We start from the raw sequence: 10,226 nt of genomic DNA on the forward strand, positions 1-10,226 counted from the left end.
TTTGATTGTCAGGCATCAGCACGCATTTCAGCAAATAAACGCTGCGTCTAAATGAATTGTTGACGAGCACCATAATTTTTTTTTTACAAAAGAAGATAAAGGAGAGCAACATCATTGCCATGGATGAAACAGCAGTGTGGGAATAAATGTCTATGGGTGAAGTGAAAGTAGGTAAGGGTTCATGTTGTCAAAACAGAAAATAATTTGATGGTTAAAAATCAAGGAATACGTACTCACGTGCCCCTAGTGGATGGTATTGAAGGCATCTCCTGACATCCTGGGGACCAGGACAAGCATTGAATTCTGAAGTCTATCTGCTGTGATCTTGCTGCAACTACACGAGGTACAAGGCATGACAAGGTGCAACAAGTGAAAGTGTGGTGCGGAAACATGAAATCGGGGGTGAATAGCGACTGCTATGGGTTTGTTCTGATGTTTATACTGGTCACACTGGTCACAGTAAACAGTGCGGTAGTCTTTTCAACCTTTTACTTAGCAAAAGATTTGTGCATTAAGGAAACAGACGCCTGGCTCAAATAGAAGCCTGTCTCTAAAAAGCACCAGTTGTGTTCAGTGATTGAAGCAAATAAACACCCTGGCTATTAGATGAAGTTTGAACATATCTCTCTCTATACACTACTTGACCAAAAGTATGTGGACACCTGTTCGTCAAACATCTCATTCCAAAATCATGGGCATTAATATTGAGTTGATCCCCCCCTTTGCTGCTATAACAGCCTCCACTCATCTGGGAAGGCTTTTACTAGATGTTGGAACATTGCTGCGGGGACTTGCTTCCATTCAGCCACCAAGAGCATTAGTGAGTTTGGGCACGGATGTTGGGCGATTAGGCACGGCTCGCAGTCGGCATTCCATTTCATCCCAAAGATGTTCAATGAGGCTGAAGTCAGGGCTTTGTGAATGCCAATCAAGTTTTTCCACACTGATCTCGACAAACCATTTGTGTATGGACCGCTCTTTGTGCACAGGGACATTGTCATGCTGAAACAGGAAAGGGCTTCCCCAAACTGTTGCCACAAAGTTGGAAACACAGATTTGTCTAGAATCTCATTGAATTCTGTAGCGTTAAGATTTCCCTTCACTGAAACTAAGGGGCCTAGCCCGAACCATGAAAAACAACCACAGACCGTTATTCCTCCTCCACCCAGTTTTATATTTGGCACTAAGTATTGGGGCAGATAGCGTTCTCCTGGCACTCGCCAAACCCAGATTAGTTCGTCGGACTGCCAGATGGGGAAGCGTGACTCATACAGCTGGCTGATTATATGATGTACAGGCAGGATAGAACAGCGTCGTCTGGTAAGACCAGTCTATGTATTTTTGTAAACAACAGCTGGTGCACGATATCTAAGGAAGTCTTGAGCCATTGCTCGCCTGAGGTAGAGTTTCTCAGGATAAGCTGCAGACGACATTACCTACCAAGAGAGTTTTCATCTATATTCTTTGTAGCTGTTTTCATACCACCACATGTTAAATGTGCAACCAGAGGGAAAAGAACTCTGGACAACCTATACTCCACACACAGACGCATACAAAGCTCTCCCTCGTCCTCCATTTGGCAAATCTGACCATAAATCTATTCCCCCAATTCCGGTTTACAAGCAAAAATTAAAGCAGGAAGCACCGGTGACGGGATCAATAAAGAAGTGGTCAGATGAAGCAGATGCTAAGCTACAGGACTGTTTTGCTAGCACAGACTGGAATATGTTCCGGGATTCCTCCAATGGCATTGAGGAGTACACCACATCTGTCATTGACTTCATCAATAAATGCATCGATGACGTCGTCCCCACAGTGACCGTACATACAGTACATACCCCAAACAGAAACCATGGATTACAATTACAACGCAATGAGGGTCCCCAGCGACTAGGGTCCTCGCACCATAGGTGCCACCAAAGTGGTGGGAGCTAGAGGCAGAGGGGGTCTATGTCCTGCACCAGAGCCACCGCAGGAATGGAGATGCCCACCAGGACACTCCACCTTTAAAGTCAGGTTTTGCGGCCTCACGCCCTAGCCATAGAGAGGCTTTTATTCTCTATTTTGGGTAGGCCAGGGTGTGACTAGGGTGGGCATTCTAGTTTCTTTATTTCAATTTTTTCTGTTTCTATGTTTTGGCCAGGTATGGTTCTCAATCAGGGGCAGCTGTCTATCGATGTCTCTGATTGGGAATCATACTTAGGCAGCCTTTTCCCCGTAGTATTTTGTGGGTAGTTATCTTTGTTAGTGGCACTATAGCCCTAGTAAGCTTCACGGTCGTTTCTTTGTTTCTTGTTTTGTGGGCGACATTTACATAAATAAAGGAAAATGTATGCTCACCCCGCTGCATCTTGGTCCGGTCATTTCCACGACGACGCCCGTGACAGTGAGAATGCTATTAATTGACTACAGCTCAGCATTCAACACCATAGTGGCCTCAAAGCTCATCAATAAGCTAAGGACCCTGGGGCTTAACACCACCCTCTGCAACTGGATTCTGGACTTCCTGAATTTGCCGATGACACAACAGTTGTTGGCCTGATCACCGACAACATGAGACAGCCAATAGGGAGGAGGTCAGAGACCTGGCCGTGTGGTGCCAGGATAACAACCTACCCCTCAACGTGATCAAGACAAAGGAGATGAGTGTGGACTACAGAAAAAAGAGGACCAAGCATGCCCCCATTCTCATCGATGGGGCTGCAGTGGAGCAGGTTGTCCACACATTGGTGTCCACATCACCAACAAACTAACATGGTCCAAGCACACCATGACAGTCGTGAATCGGGCACGACAAAACCTATTCCCCCTCAGGAGACTGAAAATATTTGGCATGGGTCCTCAGATCCACATAAGGTTCTACAGCTGCACCATCGAGAGCTGGTTGCATCACTGCCTGGTATGGCAACTGCTCGGCCTCCAACCGCAAGGCACTACAGAGGGTAGTGCGAACCGCCCAGTACATCACTGGTGCCAAGCTTCCTGCCATCCTGGACCTCTATACCAGGCGGTATCAGAGGAAGGTCCTGAAAATTGTCAAACACTCCAGCCACCCTAGTCATAGACTGTCGTCTCTGCTACCACACGGCAAGCGGAACCGGAGCGCCAAGTCTAGGTCCAAGAGGCTTCTTAACACCTTCTACCCCCAAGCCATAAGACTCCTGAACATCTAGTCAAACTGGCTACCCAGACTATTCAGGGTACTATTTCAGGAAGCTGCCAGTTGAGGACTTGTGAGGTTTCTGTTTCTCAAATTAGACACTTGTCCTCATGCTCAGTTGTGCATCGGGGCCTCCCACTCCTCTTTCTGTTCTACAATATTTACAGCGCCAGTTTGCGCTGTTCTGTGAAGGGAGTAGTACATAGCGTTGTACGACATCTTCAGTTTCTTGGCAATTTCTCGCATGGAATAGCCTTCATTTATCAGAACAAGAATAGACTGACGAGTTTCAGAAGAAAGTGCTTTGTTTCTGGCCATTTTGAGCCTGTAATTGAACCCACAAATGCTGATGATACAGATACTCAACTAGTCTAAAGCAGGCCAGGTTTATTGCTTCTTTAAATCAGGACAACAGTTTTCAGCTGTGCTAACATAATTGCAAAAGAGTTTTCTGATGATCAATTAGCCTTTTAAAATTATAAACTTGGATTAGCTAACACAACATGCCATTAGAACACAGGAGTGATGGTTTCTGATAATGGCCTCTGATTGCCTTGGTAGATAGTTTCCAGCTACAATAGTCATTTACAACATTAACATTGTCTACACGGTATTTCTGATCAACTTGATGTTATTTTAATGGGAAAAAAATGTGATTTTCTTTCAAAAACAAGGACATTTCTAAGTGACCCCAAGCTGTTGAACGGTAGCGTATGTATATATTGTATATCTCAGCTGAGACTGAGTGTGGGCCCACCTTTGTCTGTTTTCATTTAGATCTGCACCTGAAGCTGTCTATGCCCCAGAGGTATGAGGCCAAGCTGCTCCCTCTCCTCATCATTGTGTAAGTTAGTATGCATTATAAATTAAGCTCATCAATGGTGTTATAACATGCTAATGGAATTGTATTAAGCCTCATAACATGAGCCAATATCAACGATTCACTTTTACAGTTTTGCGGCCTATTACATAAATTTGAACAGACATTGATTTCCCCATTGTTGACCAACAGGCTAAACCACTAATTGACTTGTTTGGCTTCCACATCCCATTTACAATCTCTAACCCCTGCCCTTTGCTCAGTCCTTCCAAATTGACATTTTTGTCCAAACTAGCTCACCCTGTTCCTCTTGTTGTCACGCAGGGATGGAGTTCCAGGCAGTCAGTCGGTGACGGAGGAGTTTGCTATGGGATGGCCTGAGGTGCTTGCTAGTACTCATGACGTGGCCTTAGCCTGGGTGGATGGAAGGAGTGGCGTCGGCTGGGGGCAGAAGATCAGCAGTGTGGATCCCCGCAAGCTCAGCTCCCTCAGAGTCAAAGATCAACTAGGAGTCGTGGAGTTAGTTACCAACCTACAATGTTATGGGCCTTGATTATATATACTAAAAATGGTTACATAATGTACATATTAACTATGATGTTGTTTGTTTGGCCCCCCACAGGTGGTTGATGCAATTGCCTTACATTGATGATCGGCGGATTGCCCTGTATGGCAAGGTTACTTTGTTTACTAAGAAAACATTGAAACAATGTTATCTGGTCATCTGACCAAGTGCACACATCGGTTCCATGTAATGTACATAATGTTGCAAAAGCATAAATCATAAGTATTTTTGTTTTATGTTGCTCATGTTATTCTCTACAGGCATTTGGTGGTTATTTATCCCTCAAGATGCTAGCTGCATCTGACCAGCTGTTTAAATGTGCAGTCGCTGTTGCTCCCATAACAGACTTCAAACTCTACAGTGAGTGAAGACCATATCATCATTACAATAGTGTCAAACCTACTAGCACAGAACAGCCATTAATTCTTAGCACACTTGTTCTACCATTTATAGATGCTGCCTTTTCAGAGAGGTATCTAGGTCCCCCAGCTAAGGAGGAGCACACATACTTGGTGAGGATCATCTTTACCCACAAACACCAATATGCTTACTTTTTATTAAATAACATTTTACCTTTATTTAACTCGGCAAGTCAGTACAGAACAAATTCTTATTTACAATGACGGCCTACCCCGGCCAAACCTGGACAGCGCTGGGCCAATTTTGCGCCGCCCTATGGGACTTCCAATCAAGACCGGATGTGATACAACCTTACTTACAAACCCTTAACCAACAATGCAGTTTTAAGAAAATAGAGTTAGGAAAAGATTTACTAAATAAAAAGTGACAATTTTTATTTTTTTTATTTTTTATTTTACCTTTATTTAACCAGGTAGGCAAGTTGAGAACAAGTTCTCATTTACAATTGCGACCTGGCCAAGATAAAGCAAAGCAGTTCGACAGATAAAACGACACAGAGTTACACATGGAGTAAAAACAAACATACAGTCAATAATGCAGTATAAACAAGTCTATATACAATGTGAGCAAATGAGGTGAGAAGGGAGGTAAAGGCAAAAAAAGGCCATGATGGCAAAGTAAATACAATATAGCAAGTAAAATACTGGAATGGTAGTTTTGCAATGGAAGAATGTGCAAAGTAGAAATAAAAAAATAATGGGGTGCAAAGGAGCAAAATAAATAAATAAATAAAAATTAAATACAGTTGGGAAAGAGGTAGTTGTTTGGGCTAAATTATAGGTGGGCTATGTACAGGTGCAGTAATCTGTGAGCTGCTCTGACAGTTGGTGCTTAAAGCTAGTGAGGGAGATAAGTGTTTCCAGTTTCAGAGATTTTTGTAGTTCGTTCCAGTCATTGGCAGCAGAGAACTGGAAGGAGAGGCGGCCAAAGAAAGAATTGGTCTTGGGGGTGACTAGAGAGATATACCTGCTGGAGCGTGTGCTACAGGTGGAAGATGCTATGGTGACCAGCGAGCTGAGATAAGGGGGGACTTTACCTAGCAGGGTCTTGTAGATGACATGGAGCCAGTGGGTTTGGCGACGAGTATGAAGCGAGGGCCAGCCAACGAGAGCGTACAGGTCGCAATGGTGGGTAGTATATGGGGCTTTGGTGATAAAACGGATTGCACTGTGATAGACTGCATCCAATTTGTTGAGTAGGGTATTGGAGGCTATTTTGTAAATGACATCGCCAAAGTCGAGGATTGGTAGGATGGTCAGTTTTACAAGGGTATGTTTGGCAGCATGAGTGAAGGATGCTTTGTTGCGAAATAGGAAGCCAATTCTAGATTTAACTTTGGATTGGAGATGTTTGATATGGGTCTGGAAGGAGAGTTTACAGTCTAACCAGACACCTAAGTATTTGTAGTTGTCCACGTATTCTAAGTCAGAGCCGTCCAGAGTAGTGATGTTGGACAGGCGGGTAGGTGCAGGTAGCGATCGGTTGAAGAGCATGCATTTAGTTTTACTTGTATTTAAGAGCAATTGGAGGCCACGGAAGGAGAGTTGTATGGCATTGAAGCTTGCCTGGAGGGTTGTTAACACAGTGTCCAAAGAAGGGCCGGAAGTATACAGAATGGTGTCGTCTGCGTAGAGGTGGATCAGGGACTCACCAGCAGCAAGAGCGACCTCATTGATGTATACAGAGAAGAGAGTCGGTCCAAGAATTGAACCCTGTGGCACCCCCATAGAGACTGCCAGAGGTCCGGACAGCAGACCCTCCGACTTGACACACTGAACTCTATCAGAGAAGTAGTTGACCAACCAACAATGCAGTTTTAAGAAAATAGAGTTAGGAAAAGATTTACTAAATAAAAAGTGACAATAAAAGAAGAATAATGAGGCTATATACAGGGGGTACAGGTACCGAGTCAATGTGCAGGCGTACAGGTTAGTCGAGGTAATTTGTACATGTAGGTAGGGGTAAAGTGACTATGCATAAACAGCGAGTATCAGCAGTGTAAAAACTCCCAAGTTTTTACACTGCTGGGGGCTCCTGAGTGGTGCAGCGGTCTAAGGTACTGCATCTCAGTGCTAGAGGCGTCACTACAGAGCCTGGTTCGATTCCAGGCTGTATTACAAACTGCTGTGATTGGGAGTCCCATAGGGTGGTGCACAATTTGCCCAGCGTCGTCCAGGTTAGGGTTTGGCCGGGGTAGTCTGTCATTGTAAATAAGAATTTGTTCTAAACTGACTTGCCTTTTTAAATAAATCAAAATAACAAAATAACAAAGGGGGGGGGGGGGGGTCAATGCAAGTAGTTCGGGTGGCCATTTGATTAATTGTTCAATCAATCAATCAATCAATCAAATGTATTTATTAAGCCCTTTATACATCAGCTGATGTCACAAAGTGTTGTACAGAAACCCAGCCTAAAACCCCAAACATCAGGCAATGCAGCACAGTGGCTAGGAAAAACTCCCTAGAAAGGCAGAAACCTAGAGAGGAACCAGGCCCGGAGGGGTGGCCAGTCCTCTTCTGGCTGTGCAAGGGTAAAGATTATAACAGTACATGGCCAAGATGTTCAAACGTTCACAGATGACCAGCAGGGTCAAATAATAATAATCACAGTGGTTGTCGAGGGTGCAACAGGTCAGCACCTCAGGAGTAAATGTCAGTTGGCTTTTCATAGCCGATCATTCAGAGTTAGAGACAGCAGGTGCGGTAGAGAGAGAGAGCTGAAAACAGCAGGTCCGGGATAAGGTAGCATGCCCGGTGAACAGGTCAGGGTTCCATAGCCACAGGCAGAACAGTTGAAACTGGAGCAGCAGCAGGTGGACCCGGGACAGCAGGTGGACTGGGGACAGCAAGGAGTCATCAGGCCAGGTAGTCCTGAGGCATGGTCCTAGGGCTCAGGTCCTTCGAGAGAAAAGAGAGAGAGAGTTAGAGGGAGCATACTTAAATTCACACAGGAAACCGGATAAGACAGCAGAGACAGCAAGGGCGGTTCATCGCTCCAGTGCCTTTCCGTTCTCCTTCACACCCCTAGGCCAGACTACACTCAATCATAGGACCTACTGAAGAGATGAGTCTTCAATAAAGACTTAAAGGTTGAGACCGAGTATGCGTCTCTCACATGGATAGGCAGACGATTCCATAAAAATGAAGCTCTATAGGAGAAAGCCCTGCCTCCAACTGTTTGCTTAGAAATTCTAGGGACAATAAGGATGCCTGCATCTTGGGACCGTAGCGTACATGTAGGTATGTATGGCAGGACCAAATCGGAGAGATGGGTAGGAGCAAGCCCATGTAATGCTTTGTAGGTTAGCAGTAAAACCTTGAAATCAGCCCTAGCCTTAACAGGAAGCCAGTGTAGAGAGGCTAGCACTGGAGTAATATGATCACATTTTTTGGTTCTAGTCACAGATTCTAGCAGCCGTGTTTAGTACTAACTGAAGTTTATTTAGTGTTTTATCCGGGTAGCCGGAAAGTAGAACATTGCAATAGTCTAATCTAGAAGTGACAAAATCATGGATACATTTTTCTGCATCATTTTTGGACATAACGTTTCAGATTTTTGCAATGTTTACGTAGATGGATAAAAGCTATCCTTGAAACAGTCTTGATATGTTTGTCAAAAGAGAGATCAGGGTCCAGAGTAATGTTATAATGTCCTTCCTGTCTCTGTTGTGACCCCTCAGACGGCCTCTGTATTGGAAGATGTTCACAAGCTTAAAGATGAGAACTTCCTCTTACTACATGGGACTGCAGACGGTGAGACTTTGCTTTGCTTTTAACATCTACATTTGTCCATGTTTTTTCAGAAATATTAAATTCTACTGATGAATACCTGACCTGCTTACTTGATCATTTGTGTTATTGTGTCTCGTGTGTTTGTTTGGCTTTGGGCATGCAGCACGGGTTCACTTCCAGCACAGTGCGGAGCTCCTGAGCCGTCTGGTGAAGGTAGAGGCCAACTACTCCTTGCAGCTGTACCCAGACGAGGGCCACACCCTGAGAGAGCAGCGTAGCATCCAGCATTTTCAACAGACCCTGGTGCACTACCTCCAGACCTGCCTGAGACATAACCCCCTCCTGGCCTCCATAGAGGAGCCAGATGAGAATGAGGAGGACGACTAAGTACTCTGGTACTGAAGAGACATACTGAGAAGTGAGGACTACTCTCCTATGCATTACCCCAGGTCAGACTACTACTAGACACTAGTCTCTTCCCACAGCAAGAACACCGGAGTGGAGATGGACCAAGAATATCAGATCACAGCTGAGCCTACTGTACCACTTATGAGTAACTTTGGGAATATAGCATTTATTTTGTTTGTGCTGTTTGAATTGAGTCTGCGCTGATTGTTTACATTGTGTTGATCCATTATCAAAGAAGTGACCGTGGCCAGGTCTTAATGTTGATTCTACATAATGTTTACAAAATAGTCTAAACATGCATGTCGTAATGGCTGCATGAAGTAAAGTGGTTTACTATTCGTTTAGGTTTTGTTATCCTGCAGATCCTAATTTGGTTCAAATCAGCCTGTTATGCTGTTATGTAATGCATATACAGAAGGGGCCTACTGTCACTCAAAATGTGCCAAATACATTATATGTTTACAAGCCTATTCATTCACCATGCAAACTCTGAGATGTATCCAATCTTGCAGATGTTATAGACTTTGTATTTCCCATGCTTTTTGCACGATTCTTTTCAACAGTTGTATTTGGTAACTTTGGATGGATACAATCAGAATGAGCAAACCCAACAAAATATAAAAGCACATTTCTTGAACATCTATTTCAGAAGTTAGTTATGTTTTTCTTTATTTAATTTGATAGTCATGTATACTTTGTTGTTCATTGTATTGTGTACTGCAACACCTCCCAATCAAAGCCATGGAACATCCATGGTGCACTGCATGTAGTCTGTTTGCAATTGAATGCCCGACTTGAAATGTTTCCTTTTTGTTTGTTTGACTAAACCCTTACAATAAAGAATCAAGTCCTTGTTTGCAATATTGTTTAGTGAGTTTCCTGGAAAAGCTCCCCATCCACTGACGGCTTTGGAGAGGACAAGTGGAGCCTCAGCCAAAGTACCAGGTTTGAAATAGTGAACTGTCTGTTGTGTCACGCAGAATTTCTTGCAACTGTCTCGTTGGTGCCAGGTGCTTTTACCCTACCCTCCCTAGACCCCAACAGCCGTAACCCATAGATTTGGCAAGAATATGGCTGTGTATTTTCCCCATATTGCTTATATGTATCCAATTAATTCAGATC

At 44.0% G+C, this 10,226-nt stretch overlaps 1 protein-coding gene across 2 annotated transcripts in view; it reads left to right on the plus strand.

Moving 5' to 3' along the window:
* LOC109868895 (inactive dipeptidyl peptidase 10) overlaps nt 1-9,965 on the plus strand; it is a 38,951-nt gene extending 28,986 nt beyond the window's left edge. For both annotated transcript variants that reach the window (XM_031803954.1, XM_031803955.1), the window contains 7 exons: nt 3,938-4,004; nt 4,305-4,499; nt 4,603-4,657; nt 4,806-4,905; nt 4,999-5,057; nt 8,645-8,717; nt 8,860-9,965. In XM_031803954.1, the coding sequence (XP_031659814.1) occupies nt 3,938-4,004; nt 4,305-4,499; nt 4,603-4,657; nt 4,806-4,905; nt 4,999-5,057; nt 8,645-8,717; nt 8,860-9,083 (773 nt within the window). In that variant the 3' untranslated portion in view covers nt 9,084-9,965. The remainder of the gene's footprint in view (nt 1-3,937; nt 4,005-4,304; nt 4,500-4,602; nt 4,658-4,805; nt 4,906-4,998; nt 5,058-8,644; nt 8,718-8,859) is intronic.
* Nucleotides 9,966-10,226: the final 261 nt, after the last annotated feature.

This window comes from Oncorhynchus kisutch, linkage group LG24 (assembly GCF_002021735.2).
Source record: "Oncorhynchus kisutch isolate 150728-3 linkage group LG24, Okis_V2, whole genome shotgun sequence".
Taxonomy (NCBI): Eukaryota; Metazoa; Chordata; class Actinopteri; order Salmoniformes; family Salmonidae; genus Oncorhynchus; species Oncorhynchus kisutch.